At 42.9% G+C, this 19,771-nt stretch overlaps 1 protein-coding gene across 1 annotated transcript in view; it reads right to left on the bottom strand.

Moving 5' to 3' along the window:
- The window catches only part of exoc4 (exocyst complex component 4), an 82,654-nt gene extending 63,222 nt beyond the window's left edge, over nt 1-19,432 (bottom strand). Inside the window, exons 1-8 of the mRNA XM_076158923.1 lie at nt 19,321-19,432; nt 18,230-18,419; nt 17,450-17,644; nt 14,191-14,378; nt 12,594-12,703; nt 10,797-10,897; nt 10,534-10,688; nt 6,583-6,763 (exon numbers count right to left, since the gene is read on the bottom strand). Of these exons, the coding sequence (XP_076015038.1) occupies nt 6,583-6,763; nt 10,534-10,688; nt 10,797-10,897; nt 12,594-12,703; nt 14,191-14,378; nt 17,450-17,644; nt 18,230-18,419; nt 19,321-19,400 (1,200 nt within the window). The 5' untranslated portion in view covers nt 19,401-19,432. The remainder of the gene's footprint in view (nt 1-6,582; nt 6,764-10,533; nt 10,689-10,796; nt 10,898-12,593; nt 12,704-14,190; nt 14,379-17,449; nt 17,645-18,229; nt 18,420-19,320) is intronic.
- Between the last annotated feature and the right edge of the window lie 339 nt (nt 19,433-19,771).

Below are 19,771 nucleotides of genomic sequence, written 5' to 3'. Positions count from 1 at the left end.
CTGTAACCGTACTTTTAACGGACGCGATCTCATAGCAGTGATGCTCTCTTATTACAAACTGTATCACAATCTAGGATGTGTGTTGACCTAGAAGAGGCTAATGCAGAGAAAGTCGTGATTAAGCGGTTTCTCCTCCCACTTTCCCATCAGGTCAAGCAAATGGAATCCTAGTAAAATTGCCATTGCTCCAGCTACAATCATTTTTGACAAGTACCTTTTTTCTGGTCCGCTAGATCTTATTACTGTCACCTCTGTGTGTGTCTCACTCAAAAGTGTACCATACCAGTTCTTCTCGTTTACGCTCGTGTGAGTGACAGAGAGGCGGAAACAGGCTGAGCTGCAGAAGACAGCAAATGAAAGCATGAAATGGGAACAGCAGCAACAAAGAATCAAGAAATTACAGTGGTACCAGACAAAAAAGGGCAGAAAATGTTGTGTTTACAGAGCGATGGGGGGGAAAAGAGGCATGGGGAGGAGGAGGAATAGAGCTACATGAAGACAAAAGGAAAAATGGGTAATTAGAAGGCGACTGAGCAGGAAAGGCAGAGAAAGAGAGAAGTCAAAGCAGAGAGTGAGGGTGCTTCAGTCACGGGCAGATTAGGAATGATGAACAGCACCATTATCATAGCCCCCCCCCCCCCCCGCACAAATAAGGGCTGCCCCCAGTCGCTTAACATCACAGTAGCGTGCCACAGCCAAGATCAAATTCTGCCGGTCTGCAGCGTCTACACTCGTCCAGGCAAACACAAGTGTATGTATGACGTCCATCACAGAGCCTCAGCTTTTACAGACCTCTGCTGTGAATAATAAACTGATGGTTTGGCACACTGAGGACCAGTATGAGTCAATTGCAATGATGTCTTCCGTGTTCATTTCCTGTTTCAAAATGCAGATTTTATTTATTTTATTTGCTTCCATGGATTCAACAGATCGTTCTTCGGGGGGCTGTCACAGTGAGATTCATTGGTGAACGCATGTCAAAATCATCTAAACCAACCACTTTCTAACACATTTCTACAAACTAGTTACTTACAAGCATCATGGCAATTCCCTCCTAGAATCCAGATGTGTGTATCTCTTGCCTGCCTCATTCTAATCTTAATCTATTAGACCAGCCCAGACCTGAGCAATAGTGTCTGATACCAGATGAGAACAAATCGCTTCCATAATCTCTTCTTCATGATGGAAAATCCGTCTTGGAATCATTCTTAATACGCTCTTCAGTGTAGGTGGATCTTCCTCCGCCCCACAAATTTAAAACTTCAGCTCTGCCACCAATGTCAATGTCAAATCAATGAACAAGTGGATGGAAAAAATGGCAGAATGAAAGAAATGGGAAAAAAAGTTGCTTCGCACCAGATATTAAGATCGATCTCATCTACTGAAGTGCTTGCGTGTAGCTTTGTCATCTCCACTATAACCTTCACTCTCACGCCCTGCCTCCATTTCTTCCAAAGCAAAATGTTCTGCTACTTTTTATGTGCTGGAGAAGGAGTAATTAACTTCCACTCTGTACATTAGCATTAGCAAATTAACAAATTCTTGACCTGAAAGGTTTATATGTAAGCACTTGTTGGATCAACTGAAGACGGAACGAAATATCACTTATTTTTTCTCTTTTGTTTCCTTGAATCCTTCATTTCTTATTAAGTATTTCTTAAAAGCAGCTGAGAGCACACTCTGTTCCCCACTCAAGGCTTTATTGAAGTCAGTCCCTCTCAGACTAAATCTCTTGGCTGCTGTCTTGTCACAAAACATATTGACTGATTGTCTTGGCTTCTAGTTTGAAGTTAAAGCCCAAAGTGTCCTTGGCCATCAGAGAGAGGGTTCTGTGTGCACCCTATATTGATTGTGTTCCAGAAAACTTCAATAACCTTCATAAGTTCTGACAAAGCTTCAGCCACAAGTACTCCCTCAACACTGAACTGCAGCTAAACAGTGGGGGTTGCCACCTGGTGGGCTCCACATCTATCTAGTCAATCATTTGAAGGCTATCTTGTTGACAGTAGGAAAGAAGATGTGACTGCATGTTCACAAAAACAAAACATTTTGTCTCTTGCTGTGTCCTTCCTTTGTCCCCAAGTTGTGAATGGTTGAATACTAGAAACAAACAGTTTGTTTTTCTTGTTATAAAACTGAAGAGAGAAGAGTGTATTTGGCCACTGTCATTTCAGAATAACTTTGCTTTTTATTTTGATGTGATGTCATGTCATTTGCGTGAAATCATATTCACTACTTCAATTGGAAATTCAAATATCAACACTGAAGTGTGTCACTGTGAGTGTGATAGCTGCCATCCAGCCGAAAAATCTGCATTAATTTCCAAACATACTACTGGAAGTGGGGGGAGGTGAAACTGCGAGAGATGAGACGTTCAAACAGCACGGAGATGCTTGATTTAACAGTGCTCCAGTGATATGTAAATATGACAGCGTATTGGAGGGCGGAATAAATGTGACATGTTGATTAAAACGTTGGGCGAGAACAACGTAGCCATGTCTGTGCTTCATATCTAATTAAAAGAGATCATTGTCTTCCGGCTGCTCTCTGGCAGCTTCATTCGCCTCGTTTTCGCTCTGTTGATGAGCCAAGAGAAGGCATCGCCTCTTGAAGCCACTCCTATACTTATATATTTTTGGCTCAAACATAACACGCTCCTTTGTCTTGGCTAATCTATGGCAGTGAAATGATTCGTTTATGAGGGAGACTTGGACTGAGCTATCTCATCTGAATGTGAAAAGAGATAGAAGCAGCGGGGATATGATCAGGAGCAGAAAAGGCGGGAAGGAGGGGTGGGGGGTGGGGGAGACATTGGAGAGAAAGAGAGAGAGAGGACTTTTATATGAAATGCCACACAGCATATCCCAAAGTCTGGACGAGTGCCTAAACTAAATCTTAAATCTCATCAAAGATTTTCCACATCAAATAACGTCCAAAACTTTCGCTCCATTTTTCATCCCTTATGAAAGTAGAAAATGTTGATATGCATAACTTCAAGTTCTACTGTGGAATTTTCTATGATCCAGAAATAAATTATTTCAGAAAGCATACAGTCAGCATCTATCCGGATTTTTCAATGCTCACTCAAAGTTCCTTCTCTGCAGAATAAAGAATAAAGGAAGACACTCATTAAAAGTGTGATCTGCACTCTGGTCACACACTCGGGGCAGATAATGGACATGGCAAGCAGTCACCCAGCCACAAATCCTTGCAGAATGCGCAAATGGCGAGCTAATTAACTAACTTGCACGCCTCAGACTCAACAGCTGACAAGGTCACAGGGTGATGAAAGTTTGTAACCAGAGAAACGCCGGGCTAAATATAGATTTAATAACACATTACTGCTAGGTGGTCTTAATGATAATGTATGGAGGGTCTTACGAACTAGGATCATTGATGAAATATATTCCAGAATGTACCATAATTATATTAACTTAAAGGGATATTTCAAGATGATTTTTCACCGCATGTTGTTTTAACATTGAGAGAGATTTCCCTGACTGTGCGATGGTGCTGTATTTTTCAAAGACTTTTACCCTTACAGAGAATCCAATCACAAAGCACCTTAGAGAGCTCATTCAAGTTCAGGAAAATGAAGGAGGATAGGAGGATAAAAAGATTCCAAACATGGCACCCTTCAAATTCAGTCATGGTGTGAAAAATCAATAGCACACAAACTCAACCCAAAAGCCATGCTTTAAAGTGTAAAGTGGCATTAAAACTCTCCATAACACCACTGATTGGCTGACTAGTAGTTTGTGGTTTAAATCAATACATCCACACTGAAATAAACAAGAGAGGAACATCTCCAACATTTCCAAACAGGGATTAGAGCCGCAACATGAATCCTGACTTTTAAGAGCGTGTTTAGCTTCTCCCCCCTGCATTGCCAACACTGACCCCAGCTGCACACTGATGTATAGCGTTTCTCAGTCGAGGCCTTGTAACTGGGCCGCACCCTGTGTTTCTGTCGGGTCGCTCATCTGTCTGCTGGCGTGTCATGTGGAAAGGTCAACCTGGTTTCTGCACCTCTCATAGCGAGGGGGGGCGGGATAACACTCATCGAGAGGGTTTCTGCACATGTCAGAGATGGGAAATGCGATGAGTAGGAGGGCACAAGACAGAGGGGGGATTCAAATGACTTAACTCGAAGGGCAAAACAAACAAAGTCGAAAGACAGACTTCCTCGTCAGCAACAACAAAGCAGACTGAAATATTAACAAACTGCAAAAGTCTCCATGGCAAAAAAATAAAACCACTACCAATCCACGGTTCTTGGCACTTTCCAAAAGCTATCCAGGGGCTCCTTGCCCTTTGCCCAAACTGTATTAACCAAATGCCAAACTGTTTCAATCCCTGTGGTGAGAAGCTCCTCTGTTACGCACCAATTACAGAAGTCAAACTTTTAAATTGCCTGTTTTACATTCAACACAGAACTACTGGTTGAAAAAGTGCATTACACAGCAAATCTTAGGTTAAGAAATTCCCAGTTAGATTTGTTTGTAGAAAACTAGTAGTTCATGTTTAAAAAAAAAAGGACGAAAAACAATCAGCAGAAGAGTGTGATGTGTGATTAGGGACTAACATTTGAGTCTAATCATATTCTGACCGAGGCTGTGTAGGTTCCTGTCCCTTTGTGGGTCTTAAGACGTGAGATAAGAACAGGCTCAGTTTCCAATAAAACTCAACGGAGGCACTGTGGGAGTGGTATGAATTTAATTTCTCTCATTGCTGATATGTGACTCTCCAAGACAGAGCGGGCTAAACGAAGGGGGTGAGAGGGTGTGTGGGAGTTAGAGGAGAAAAAGGAAGAAAGATAATGAGATTAAGAAGGAAATTACAAGAGGCAAGATGGGTATGCAGAAGGTATTGGTAGAAGGAGAGGCTGTATTACGGAGAGACCGCGGGTGATGCCGCGGTGGGAAGGAGGAAGGGAAATGGAAACGCAGAGTGGAGGAGAGGGGAAAGACGAGAGAACAAGCAAGAGATGAGAAAGATGGAGAGAGGGAGGGAGGGCTGGATGGACAAGGGCCTTCATATTGATACAATCGGGCAGGAAATAATAACACCAGTGAGTGAATAAGAAAACCTCATTTCACATAATGAGTATTCTAATCAAGAGATTACATTATCTCACATCGCAGCGACAGGGGAGCGAGGAGCCCCTGGCAACTGGGTATTGCCAGTGGTGGCTTGCTGGGGAACGGCTTAATGCTTTCTACTGCTGCCCTGGTACAGGCAAAGCTATTAGAGCGCATGCCGACACACGATCACAAACGCACTTAAACACTCCCTCACCCACCTTGACGAATTTGTGCATGCCAGGTGGAAGAGAACACAAGCGGATACACACACGTTGGGTAATATTTCCAAATTTCATGTTCATTTCTGGTATCAGACAGGCTTGTGTTTTGTAAATGTGATTGTTCTGACTGAAATGAGCAGAGCAGGATTGCCAACGGTGGCTTAGAGTGGCTCTAACTAGATAGATAGATAGATAGATAGATAGATAGATAGATAGATAGATAGATAGATAGATAGATAGATAGATAGATAGATAGATAGATTCAGGTTATTTCTCATGTACATTATATTATATGCATTCATAAACATCAGCTATTCCTGGTGAAACTCATCATTTAGAAAGACAATTTGGATCAAAAGTGTTGCCATACACACACGCAATGATGTCATAGATTAGACTTATTCTCAGAAAAACGCATCAGGTACAAAGTTGTATCCAAGGGTATCATCACACATCGGGGAACTGACACACACACACACACACACACACACACACACACACACACACACACACACACACACACACACACACACACACACACACACACACACACACACACACACACACACACACACACACACACACACACACACACACACACACACACACACACACACACAAATTGCTTCAAGAGCGGCAACTGCCACAGACTTTCCTCAGGGATCTACCATAGGTCAGCTCAACAGCTGCTCATCCCCTCAGCCAATCAAACGGAAGGCAGGGAGCAAGTAGCGAGCATAAATACATGCCAATTTAAGAACCTAAAATTAATCCAAGCAATCAAGCCCCCCCTGTCTTTTCCTCTCGCTACTTCTTGAAGACAGATTGAATGCCATCCATCACATCACTGCCACTTTCCTCCGTTGATTAATTTACTGTATGAGAAGGTGAATTAAGAAAAGTGCTGGGTGGAAAATGAATCAAGGATGAACACATCTCCATGGCAGCACATGAGGAACAAAAGGGATGGGTTTGTTGCTGAGGGAACACTAAACAAACAAAACCAGAGTTCATTAAGAGGGCTTCTGCTTCAAGACCTGTGGAAGGTGAAGTGCTACCACATTCATTTGCAGACACAAAAAGACAACAAAAAAGCTATCTCACCAGTAATAATATACAGGTTTTGCTCACGAAGGGATTAATCAAATGATTTAATCTGTATAAATCTGATTGAAGACTTTGTGTAACCATGTTCATATAGAAAAGGCTGTTAAATGTTTACAGACATGAATGGCTATAATGTGACATTCCCTCTCTCTCTGATACCCATATCTGACCTGCAGCACGGCCTGGATCTTGGCGGAGACGTCGGCCTGCTCGTACAGCTTGATGCCCTCTTCCTGGGCTCCCCCCGGGCATTGCACTGCGATCTGCTGCAGTTGGGCCAGCACCACACTGTGCGCCTGGGCCACTGCCTTGAATTTGTCGAACAAAAGCTCCAGCAGTTCCAGCAGCAGCCTGCAGAGGGAGGCAGAGAGAGCAGAAAGGCAAAGAGTGAGGTGATGGGTGAGGAGGGTGGGGAGACATGATGACATGAGGGATGTTCTTCAATAAAATGTTACTTTGATTGTGGTCTCACTGGTTCTCTCTATTTCCTTGTGTTAGTAATTAAATATTGGAGCTGAGAGAAAGTCAAAACAAGTCCCATTATACGTTAAATCACTTACTCAAACTCAGTCTAGTTCAGCTCTGAAGTGTTAAAACAGATTTAGAAAAAAAGGCATCTTGTGGTTTGAGGTGAAACCAACCTGTTCCATGTCATAGCACTGACCCTGGGTATTGGCTATTGGAAAAAGTAGCCGACCACCAAACCTGGACTGCGCTGAACAGATATATCTATTAGTCCTAAATGGCCCTGGCTGAAGAAGAGAGAGCACATCCAAAAGCAAAGTGACCTTCCACTTGGTCTGAGTACTACATTCTGGACGATAAAACTCACAGCTGCCTCGTCTATGTTAATGCTTTCCTACAGACCTCGCTATACTGGCTTTCTAAGCAAGGACAAAGCTTTCAAAGCTAAAGAGGGAACACAGGTTAGATTAGCCACGACTGAACAAGCGCTGGTGCACATGTACTGGTGAGTGTGCACTTCATTTTAGTAGGAGGCATGAACGTTAATATCAGAACATTCAAGCTGTTTGTCTAACATGGTCTTAAGTACTCTCTTCTGGCATTTAAATCAATGCATCAATATGTTCTGTGTGGCTGACCTTGGGTGGTTGTGATATACAATTTTTTAACATATTTTACTGTAAATGAACAAATCAAATTCTTAACATGCTGCAAAACCTTTGTATGTGCGGCTCAAACTTAAGGGTGAAATCTGGCACAAAAGGTTAAGGTTGCAGTTGCCTGAAATAATATATAATCTCCTTTACTGTATTCCCAAAGCTGCACCTCATTGATCTATACAAATTACCGCCCAGTTTAAGAATGGAAAAAAAAGAAAGCATGTTAAAGCTGTTGGAACATTGCCAATGGTTCTTGGCAAGGTGGGATAATAGAGAGGTGAGATGGATGTTTCACTAAAGGGCATTTTGGTCGGCTGTCTGTCACTACACTGGCAATAGCAGAGTAAATGTTATTAATGGAGAGGAAAGGGGGTACAAATCACGATGAGCCATAACTCAGGATGTTCATGACACAGAGAGAGAAACACAGAGAGAGGGAGAGGGAGAGGGACAGAGGCAGAGAGACAGAGACAGAGAGACAGAGACAGAGAGACAGAGACAGAAAGACAGAAAGAGAGAGAAAAAGAAAATCTAAAATGCCATACTGCTGCTTTGATGGAGACTGAGTGAATCCTCTTACATAGAAGAGACCTAACAAGTTAACGTCAAACCTTCAGGCACAGACAAAAACGCACACATCATGTCAATGTGTGTGTCCGCTGTGCACATGTACGAAGCACACACACGAAATTTAGAGCTCTGACCTTATCACCTTTCCATCCCCCAGCCCCCTGCTAAGTGTAGACAAGCTAGTGCTCCTCATTATCTCCCATCACAAACCATCTCCTCTGCTCTTTGAGGCCTCACTCCTCATTTCCCCTCAGGATCGAAGCTGACACACATCTGGCTGACGAACGGTCAGCAGAGACAATCGCACTTGGACATATAGTCCCCTGACCCCACAGTGAGGGTGTGGGCGTGTGTGTGTCTTAGTGTGCGTCATGGCAAATCAGGTGATTCTGAGCAGAATGCTGGCGACTGGAAACAGTGTTTCAAATAGTTAATACTGTATCATTTACTGTGTTTAGTGATGAAAATAATAAATCAGGATCTACAGGGTGTTTAAAGAAGATGTGTCTTCAAGGTTAAAAGTAAAACCATATTAACACAGGAATCTGTATTCCTAAATGAAAGGGCAGACAGAAACTAAAAAGAGCAATCAATTTTATGTGAAAACTTGCCTTTCCCTTTAATACACTTTGGTCATTCAAGCATTTGTTCACTTTGAACCAACTCTATTTCCCAAGGATGCAGATTAGAACATTCTTTATGACAAAACCATAGACTAAACAAACAAAGGACTGTTTTTCTAATTTAAAATGAAAAAGGGGAACTATGAGTTCCACAAGTCTGATCCGATGTCATTTAAATTGAACTACTCATACCCAGCAGTGGTGCATGCCAATACGTTAGGGGAGTGGAGTGGAGTATCGCTCTTAGTCAAAGACGTAGTAGAGCATGACTGAGAAAATCTGCCTCCATGAGCAGCCCATACATTGTACTATATGCTGTAAGCACTTAAGTGTTGTCTGCCATAAGATATAGTGGGTAATAGGAAGGACCATTGTTTCCTACAAGTGGTATATTGGCTAGGAGTTTCCATAGCAACAAGCCTCGACTTAAAATTAAAGTGAGCATAGGCAGTACTGGAAGTGTATGCGTGCACACACACACAAACATCTGAGCGCAACACCAAATGCAATTCTGTATGCTTTGACACTAATGCAGAGTTACGGGGCTCACACACATATACAGGGAAACTTAAAACAATCTGTAAGGACCGCAGCTGGGAATGAGCTACACGCCGGCCTATTCCACCAGGGTCAGAGGAGATGCAGCAGGTACGTAAGCGGGGAGGGCAGACGAGACCTGAGAGAACATTCCTGACAGAAAACAAGACGTTGCTCTTAAATGGTTCGGGATCAGTGGACTGAGACCTGTGCTTCCTGTCCCTGTGTGCGTGTGTGTGTTGTGTGTACGAGGTGTGTCTGTAGGAGCGGACGTGACTGCTTTTAAAATGTAACAGTCCTCCACTGCAGGTGTTTGTGTGTGTGCTTAACAATGACTAGTCTCGGTTTAAAGCGGCAGAGAATCTGTTTTCATGGTCTGAGGCCAGCGTGTCAGTGTGTTTTTGCAATCTCCACCTATACTGTGTTTCATACCTGGTTGACTGTCTGACTGTGGACACCTTGGGACTGCATTCAAAACACGGTTGTCTTCCATCGTCAAGACATATTCAGCGAAGGCCAACACAGATGACTAATCCCAGCCAGCCATCCATTTTGTAGGATGATGGAGGCAAACAAAGCCCTGGGAAGCCTGAGCTCGTGGAGAGAACATGCAAACCCAGAGTCTGCTGAGTCGAGCTCACACCCGAGCCTTCAGACAAACATAGTTTCACTGTGCTGCCCGACTCCCTGCCTGATTCCCCTTAATAAGCAGCCATGTTAAGCCAGGGAGGGCAGACAAATCAATCAAGGAATGTAACCAAAAATACAAAACTGATTATTAACTCCTACCAGAGACAATGGTGTGTTTATTATTAAATTTTAAAAAAGGAGATGAAAGATGAGGAGATGATCTCAGTTTGAATAGTGAATATGCTTAGAGTTACGAATGATACTGGGAGAAATGGCTGTGACTGATTCTAATTGGAATAATTTAAGGGGAAAATAAGCAAGTGGGCTGCTCTGATAAAAGGACTTGTGATGAGATTGCAAGTGACAGCCTTATTAATGCGTTTCTTTTTATAGTGGTAACATCAGCAATCAGATGGTATGGCACTGATAATTTCTGAAACATGATCCTGGCTATTTATTATTTTCCGGACAGCCTTTCATCTATTCTTCCCCGAAAATTGCTGGAAATTCTTTGTTCGTGTCATTATGATAATGCTCTCCCTTCAAATCTGCCTTTCTATTATTCTCCAACACGCTCCATTACTTCATCGCTCTGTGGCGTTGTTCTTCCCTCATCCTCCCCACCTCCTGACTGTACCTGGACTGGCTTTCCTGTGCCAGGTTTTCCCCTCTCTGGTAAGCGTGGTCTGCAATCTGAGTGGTGGACCTCTTGACGATCTGTTTCAGCTCAGGTTCCAGCCGCTCCATTATGGCTTTAATGGCTTCTGGTATCTTCTTCAACTTGGCTAGAGCCTAGAGAGAGACGTTCCATTTAACACCAGGGTGAAATATCAACATAAAGGGTGGATGCAGCATCGCCGGGGTATTGGCGGTAAAGATGTCTGGAGAGTGTTTACACACCTTGATAAGAATGCCCATGAATTCTGCACTGTTCTCCTCTGGATCCACCTCAGGAAGGTCTGTTTGGTTCGAATCCCTCATATCCTGCTGCAGCTCACGCACTAAGGAATACATACACATAGGTTTATATAAATCTGTATGTGCAAGCACACACATAAATGACAATAAGATGCACATTACATTAAAACCATGGTCAAATCAACAATAGCCTTGTTTTACCCCTTTTATATAGCACGTTCAAACAAATAAATCACAGCTTTAACCACATTAGATTTTTCTGCGCTGAACACACACCTGCAGCTACTTTGCCCCCCCCCCCCCACCCCCGCAGGCTCTCATCATCAGACTTAGCTACATCAGCGGCTAAATTGAGAGTGGCAGCGTCGAGTGATGCTCTAATTTCCATCAGATGGGGCCTCCCAATTCCCCATCAAAGCACGTTAAGAGAGTTAATGTTTATGGCAAGTTAATGGACTTTGGGTGTATTTCCCCACCCCGCCCCCATTCCGGCTGTAGTTTGCGTAATAATTGTGACAATTACTTGCTACAAATGAGGTGCACTAATGCTATTAGACAAAATGGCAAGCTTGGCTATTGATTGAAGCAGGCTGGTGTGTCGTGACCACAGTTGCTAACATGGAGGTGTATAGGCACTTACCACTCAGCAGTAGCTAATTAGTAGTGTTTTGTTTGCATAAAGCAGGGGAAATTGTGGTTTAGCGTTTACTTTGGGCCCACAGGGAGAATAAAAAGGATACTTAATCTGTGTATGTGTGAATTTGTGTGCCTGTGTGTTGAGCAACGGCTGACAAATCCACCAAATACAGGCAGACCACTGCACAGCGGAAAATAAATAAAAAAGTGTCCTTGTTGAACTCAAAACAAAATGGTGAGTCGTTAACTTACAAAGCCAAGAGTGGGTGGTGAAAAAGTGCCAAGTTTAATATAAAAACTCAGAAACACCATGGGAACACCGCGTTATTGCAGGATTAACTTTTTTCATTATCTCCTTGTTTGTGCTCCTCTGCGCTCTGCCTGGAAGGAAAGCTGTGCTGACTTGACGCCCCTACAACCAAGAGAGAATTCTTGAATACAGTTACCGTCTGCATTAGCGCCGCCTGTTCAGCCGTGGTAACAGTTTGAACATAATGAATGCTGCTCCGCTTACGCGCCGATAAAGGTGCAGGGTGAGTAATAGTACGGATAGGGGGGGACAAGATGATTACAATGTTAGTGAGGGAAACGTATATTATGATCCCATCTTAATCAGATTATGACGTTGACTGGAAAGGAGTGTATATGTGGAGATTACTGAGTGTGTGCGTGTGTAAGTGCAGCCCAGCATCAGCAATGTGTTGAGTCGTTTGTACAGTGAGCGTGTGAGTGAGTTTTACCATCAGCAGTTTGTGTGTGTGTGTGTGTGTGTGTGTGTGTGTGTGTGTGTGTGTGTGTGTGTGTGTGTGTGAAGGATTGGCAGTACAGATCCATAATGACATGCAAATGGATGTAATGGCAGCAGCTAGGGTGATGCTAATGACTTCATTATCACTATGAACATCAGCACGGTGAAAATAAGATTGCAAATCAAAATCCACATACTTTGTGTTATCCAAAGAGACCAACAACCAAAATCTGTTTTTCTGCCTGCAAACTCCACAGTAAACCATATTAAATTCCCCACAACTGACAAATTCTTCCCTTTATTGTCACCTCCCTCCGCTTTGCATCTCACACCAATTATTTCCTGCATCTTTCCCCTCTTGTCTTATCACTAATCATGCGCTGTGAGGACCTCACCGCTGCCGGTGCCAGGGGTGCTGAACTGGGAAGAATCCAAGAGCTTGCGCGGAGTGGACAGACTGCTCACATCCAACATAGGCATTGGGGACGTGTCTTTGGCTGTGGAACTGCCGAGAGAAGTCAAAATCAGGGGACACGCCGTTGGTAATGAGAATAAAACAACACAGTCGATTAATTATTACATTAAATCACCTGGAGGAGTGCTGCAGTAGTTACATCTAGACTTGCAAAACTCTAGTATGCACTCACAGAAATGTAAACACAACACTGCCTGTCTGTGACAAAACCAAGCTGATGTTACGACATAAAAAATAAACCTTGCGTCTCTGCGTGTGACTGGTCCTGCTTCCCAATGAGCCATTTATCAAGCCTTAGGATGGAGCTGGGTACAATCCAGGCCCTTTGAGTTGTGTGATATAAACAGTTTGTGCCTGCTAAGTGAGTGGGGTGTATGGAGGCTGGCTTGTTGTTAGAGGCGACCCAATACAGAGAGGCCAGGACCTGTCACATGCTGACCCTTAGTAATAAATCACTGTACCTCACCAACACCAACACACCGCCACCATAATTACTGCACCACCCACACACGCACACAGGCACAAGCTGAATGATTTACATGAAACACAATAGCAACAACACAATACTTTGGAAGGCGTTGTGGTGTATTATGTTTAATAAGTAATATGGCTGCATTGGGAGGCTAAGGAACTGGCTTGTTTTTCCAAGCCCTTTGGGTCACACAGGGAAAGTGTAACTTATTATCCTAGTGGCTGTAGAACCTTCATTATCATTTAAAACAAACACTGGTGTCACACAGAAACACGCCGTCTTGTTCATTTAAAGCCTCTGGCAACCCACACTGTCTCCCAAGACTGGAAAAGCACCGTTTGTACCCAAGAGCCCACACCAATGACAATGTATATGTATAGGATGATCACTCTGCATGCATCCTAATTACACTATAAGCAGCTAATGTTGTGAGCATCTTTACAATAAATGATGTGGGATGTTTTCTGTCCAGAGCGTGGCAATGACAAGTTGAGCAACAAATAAGGCAAGGTGTAATTGTTTGTGTCAGTAATTTGTTTTGCTTTCCATACTGCAAATGGTGGGCCATTAGATGGCCATGCAAAGAAACTTATAATGAAGGCACATAGAAACAACTTTTCAAAGTGTAAAGCTCTTTGAAGGTTACTTTTCTGCGTACTGTAAAGTAGGAAACAATAACTATATTTGGCTACTCAGATGAAACAAACTGGCGCATTTTCTTCAAACATTCCTTTTCTTTTGTCAAACACCCTCATACCATATCTTTGTCTGTAACCATGTACTTTGATGTGGTATAATACGGATGAGAGCATACTACAATTACAGCTATTTAAATTGCGTCAAACTGATTCAAATGAATTCAATATATGTGGTGTGAAATAGCTACGGCTTCTACTGAAGCTAACTGGGATCAAAATAAATTACATGATATGAAATGAATATTGCAAAATGGGTATGAATTCTAAGTATCATTGGAAGTGTTTTCACAGTGGCTTCTTAGCTTCTCTCATAAAATCACACACACACTGCCCTCACTGTCACTTACATTGGGAGGCGATTCTTGTCCTTGTTCTTGTGTCCCAGGCGACTTGTGGACTTAATGTAGAGGTGTCGGTGCAGCTCATCAATGAGCACCAGGTGGATGTTGAGCTTCCTGCTGTGGAGCTCCAGGCGGAGGTCTCCAAGCCCCTCCACTTGCAGCAAGGGGCCCTCCAAGGACTCCACAGCCGACACCTGCACAGGGAGACAAACAAACACGGTTGTCCTTCGCTGTGGCTCACAAGTTAAATAGAGCTTGCCAACACTGGCCAGCTCCGCATTCAATGGACCTTGACAATCACAAGAATTCATATTACAAATTTTAACCAATAAACCACAACTATTTTTATCCAAGTTTGTTGACAAACACAGGAACACAAATCCAGCTTTTGCAGTGTTTCCAGCACCTCAAGCTGTCATTTTCAAGAAGATGCACTTTCAGGGGGACAGTGCACAAGAGAGCCACATCTCTTATTTGTTGTCTCTCAATCACTGTTGACCTCAACGGGTTGGTCTGAATAATTCCACTCACAGTAATGCAGTGTCCAAGAACCCATTTCCGTAATAAGCTATATTATCGAAACTGCTTGTTAGAACTGATGTATTTTTTTTGCAGTATCCAAAGGGATTCATCATTTTACATTTTCTGACATGAAGGGCGAGAGGCAAAACTATTCTGTTTAGTATGGGTCCTTCAAATTCCTGCAAGTGCACAAATGCTGGAGTGGACCTGAATCTGCTCGTATTAAACAAGAAAAATACTCTCCAGGAATTTAATTCAAACAACCATCCAACAACCTCCAGTACATGTCAGGCTCCCGCTTTTGACGAAAACAACATCCACTCCAAAATGATTAATTAGTTCATAGATCTAGATTTGTAGAGTAAACCCTGGTGAGACTGCATGGCTTGTCAGTAATTGTTGTCCGTTTATATTTGATGACAGAAATAACCACCTGAATGGTAGCAAAGCTGAAATTCTATTTAATGTCCGTGTGAGTCACGCTCCTCTCCCTCCCTCCCTCTCTCTCTCCATCTCTTATCTCAGCTTTCATTAGTAGCAGCGGTTGTGGCGTGTTTGCAAATAATACATCTTTATGCCACTAAATGAATGTGCCTCCTGGTGTGTATCTGTGTCTTTTTTTTGCGATCACTAATGGCCAGATGATAGCACTGCAGAGAGTGCGAGCATGGCCGGGGCAGACCTGAAGGGAACGGGTTGGGTAGCTGGGCAGGGGGGCATGGGTCAAGTGTGTGTTGATGCAAATGAGAGCCACATTAGTGACGAGATGAGTTAATGTGCTGCACAATGAACCTCTCTGGCTTAATAGAATAACTAGCCTGCAAGGCTTTGTGAGTGCTGTGTGTGTGTTAGAATGACACACAAACGACACAAATGCCAGGACGGGTCTGTGTATGATTATATTTGTGTGATTGTATGACTGTAAATAATTTAACGACTATGTGCAAGTGTGTATAAGAGGATATCTCATTAGCATGGGGCTGGGATGACAGAGGAAGACTGGTTAACATCATTAGGGGGTCCAGCCTGTCAAGGTAATGAGGGATATAAAGCCCCAGTGAATGTACTTGGGCGACAGAGAGATGGCAGAGGAATGGAGAGGGGACAAAGCAAAAGAGAGAAGAGGAGAAAGAAGAAAGAAAGTACCCTGAGGATGAGAGGGAAGAAACAAGGGAGTGTATAAAAACCAGGGCCACATTAATCTGACAGATGAGTGCGGTAATGAGTGACAGCATGATGGGAGTAAACACATGAGACAATGGCACAGGCATTATGGTGTTAGGAGAGAAAGAGAGAGAGACACAGACGGACGGACGGACGGACGGACGGACGGACAGACAGACAGACAGACAGACAGACAGACAGACAGACAGACAGACAGACAGACAGACAGACAGACAGACAGACAGACAGACAGACAGACATAAACTCTACCTCCCAAAAATATGCTCGTGAGAAAACTGTAAAAATGTCCTTGCAAATCTCAAATCCTGCCCGTCAGTCATATTTTCCTTAACAAATCACTCTCATTTGAGTTCTATTTACTCTTCTGAACAATTCACCTCAGAACTAATTTAATAAACTAACAAGACTGGTCACTTAAGAGGCCAAAATATATTGAAACAACTAAATTGGCACCAGAAAAAGCAATAAATAATTGTACATCAATATAAAACGTTTTGGATTCAATTACAAAACCAACAAAACAATGATAAATGGAAATAAACAAGAATGTGATGCTGCGTGCTTTAATAAGAATGACCACTCTGCTACTTAAGCCTGAGGAAAGACTTTGCCTTGACTGTCGGAAAGTCAGCAAAATAAAAAGGCGTAACAAATTGATCTGCCAGCATTTATTTACAGAAGAGCATATAAAATAGCCTGTTAAGTGTACGAAATTGCTCTCTTCTGAACAACTGAAGCATATCTGAAGTTTGCAAAACGCAGCCAGAGCGTCCAACCGACTTTGAACTTTCCACAACCTTGAAAAGCTCACCGTGCTGAGTGCAGGTTAAGTGAAGTCCCACTTCTCTCCACCCCCACAAAGAGGACTCTTCATGGTCCTTTGGGTACCCCCACCAACCCTCTCGCTCCCTCCTACCCAGATAACCCCATTCTAGCAAACCAATTATTACCAAAGCCTGAGAGAAGATGTGTGGGAGTGACAGAGGCAAAGAGAGAGAGGGAGGATGAGGAAAGGAAGAGAGAGATCACAGAGCCTGGCAGTTTAGTGCTCAATGCCATTCTCTGGGCCACCTGCTGAGCATACTGCCACATCAAAAAACAAGTATAAACACACACCCACACCAGCATCCTTGCAGCACATAGATGATGTTGGCGTGAAAGAAAAGTGAGCTGCGCCTGCTGAATTGTTAGGCTAGACAGGGATTCTTTAAAGGGATAAGTAGTGAGGGGAAATCAATCTAAGCAGCAATACTTGGGCTGTTCAAGTATTCAACCCATGCATGGAATCACACTCACTGAATCCCTCATATCCATTTATGCATGTCAATACGGTTTCCCACAGCTTCAAAGACCAGAAACAGCGGCTCCCTTTTTCCATTTCTCACTTTCCCCACCTCTTACTTACCATCCAGCAAAATAAACATATTTGAAGAGTCAAGTTCTTTGCATCTTTATCTTAGTGTAGACCTTAAATATAGAGGCACAAGAGCTGGAAGCAGACACAGGTTATGTATAGAGCACACGTAGACCCTCGTATACAGTCTTCCCATTCACTCACCAGCATGTCCGTGGCACGGAGGTAGTGCTTGCTCGCCATGTAGGCCTCCAACCGCTGAGGCACCTGCTTGATGCTCTCGATCTCATCTAGCAGCTGGAGGACGTGCTTGTGCTCAATGCCTTCGATCCACAGCTTCCTCAGCTCGTCCCTTTTGCAGTGAAGAAGCATCTTACATGACAAGAGGTTCTCCTTCACCTATAAAGAGGGAGGTGAGATTGTCAAGAGAGACGTAACACTGAGTCTCTATAACCAGAGCAATAACCAAAAACAAGGAAGGCACAAATTATGGCTTTTACTGCAACTGTTCTGATCAAAGCTGAAGTATTAACCAAGTGCCAGATCTCCCATCTGATAGGCCAAAGCAATGCTGTGCTTTTAACAAACACTACTTTAACAAAAAGTAGTAAAAGTAAAGTAAAAAATGTAAATAGATGCACACTTCAGATTAATCAGACAAAAACAAATCCCCTAATGTTCTACTGTACTACTAATGTTCTTAATGACATCCTGACACCATCTCTCCACCTTTGTGATGAATATGGATTATAAAACACGCACATTTTGTGCAAGTGTATGTGGTAAAAAAGTGACTTATCATGATTGTAGACATAGTATTACTACATTAAAAGTGACCTATGGACACAGGAAAGTCTAAAAACTAAGATAAGGAACCTGTGCAGTTAATATTTTCTGAAATCCATCTACAACACAAATTACATTGTGTCCAAGTTCCATTTCATACAACATGGTGTATATTTCCTATATGTGACTGCCTTCTACCTGTTTGATCTTGTTGCGGGAGCTGGTAATGCGCTCTGTGATGCTCTGGTAGGTCCTAATGGCAGTCGTGAGCTCAGCATAGTGTTGGACAATCAGCTCGTCCAGGTCCCTGTCACGTGTCTCAAAGGCCTCTTCCAGACGACCCTTCTCCGTCTCCCTGTCCTGGACGTCGTCGCTGCTGGACAAAGTCCTGCAAAGAGAGCGCACAGGTGACAGGCTGAAGGAGGGAGAAGCTGCAATGGATTTAAAACAATCAAAACGCAGCTCTCAGGAATGGTAATCAGGTGCTTTTTCAAGTCATTTTCATTCTACTGATTATTCTTCAATTTAGTCCATGGAACATTGGGTGAACTGATTAAACCATTAACTGCAGCTTAAAAACAAAGCATGAATGTTATAATTGCAGAAAGAAGAAGAAACCCTGAATTGGCAAATGGAAATCAGGTTTACAGGTTCAGTGTAACTATAGTTTCAAGAAAATCAGCAGGTATAAATATATTAACTTATAACAAGAGAATAGCTGAAACCTAATCGCAGCCTAACACGCAACAACAGCCACAAATACACCAAAACACATATCTACATTAGCAGATCAAGTTGAGGCAAGGTTATTCAATGTCTCTTTCTAATGAGCATCCAGAGTGGACAATATGTGAATCATTGAATCAGAAACTTCAGACAACGGCTCAGTTTACCATTTGGAAGCCCGACTCTGCACCTTATTATCTGCTAAAAGCTTTTCATCTGTACTTTCTCATTGTGATTCAGCTGATGAATGACACCTGTCAATCCCGTTATCTTCACTGACGTTGGCTACCTCGGGAAATACGATTTATTTCGTCTTCTTTGTTGAGTAATAAACTACCTGCAAGATCAGGACACGTACCACGAACAAGCAAACCCCGTTATAAAGCGCCAAACGTCCTAAACAGCTGATTACATAAACAGAGTTGACAATACAGGAAGAGGTATTAGCATTAGCCTTAGCATTAAGGCTAACTGGCAAGCCATGTCTGGCAGCTAATGCGGCCGCAGTTCAATGCGCTGTGAACGCGTTCCGTCCTCAAATCAATGATTCTATATTTGTTTACCTTATGACAGAGATCAAAAGTCCAGAGGGGTCTTTGTTTTTGCTAACAGCACCCCTGTATCTCCCTGAATCAGCTGCCATCTTTCCAGCTGCTGCACCAAACAGGAAGACACTCGCGCGAGGTTACACCAAGGCATGCTGGGAGTTGTAGTTGTCGGCAACGGAAGCCGAATCTTTTTCTTCTTTCTCTTGAATTTTTTTGGCGGGTTGCAAAAAGTAGGAAGTCGACTTTATATACAACCATTTTTCAATCAATAAAAGAGAGTATTGATTAATTACAATGTTTATATTAAGCAATGTTTTAATCAGAATATCAATGCATGGATTAGCAGGATTCACTCAGTATACAGTTGTAGACAGTAGAAGTTGTAGAAATGTGTTTGCGTTGGTGTACAAGGATGCAAAAGTAGTCTTTTCCTTTGTCATTGAGGTAGTTTAATTCTTATTGCATT

This window comes from Genypterus blacodes, unplaced genomic scaffold (assembly GCF_046128005.1).
Source record: "Genypterus blacodes isolate CSIRO-AG114 ecotype Tasmania unplaced genomic scaffold, CSIRO-AGI_Gbla_v1 ptg000090l_1, whole genome shotgun sequence".
NCBI lineage: Eukaryota > Metazoa > Chordata > Actinopteri > Ophidiiformes > Ophidiidae > Genypterus > Genypterus blacodes.
Note: the sequence above shows the minus strand (reverse complement) of the source record. Positions and strands in the feature narration are given on the sequence as shown.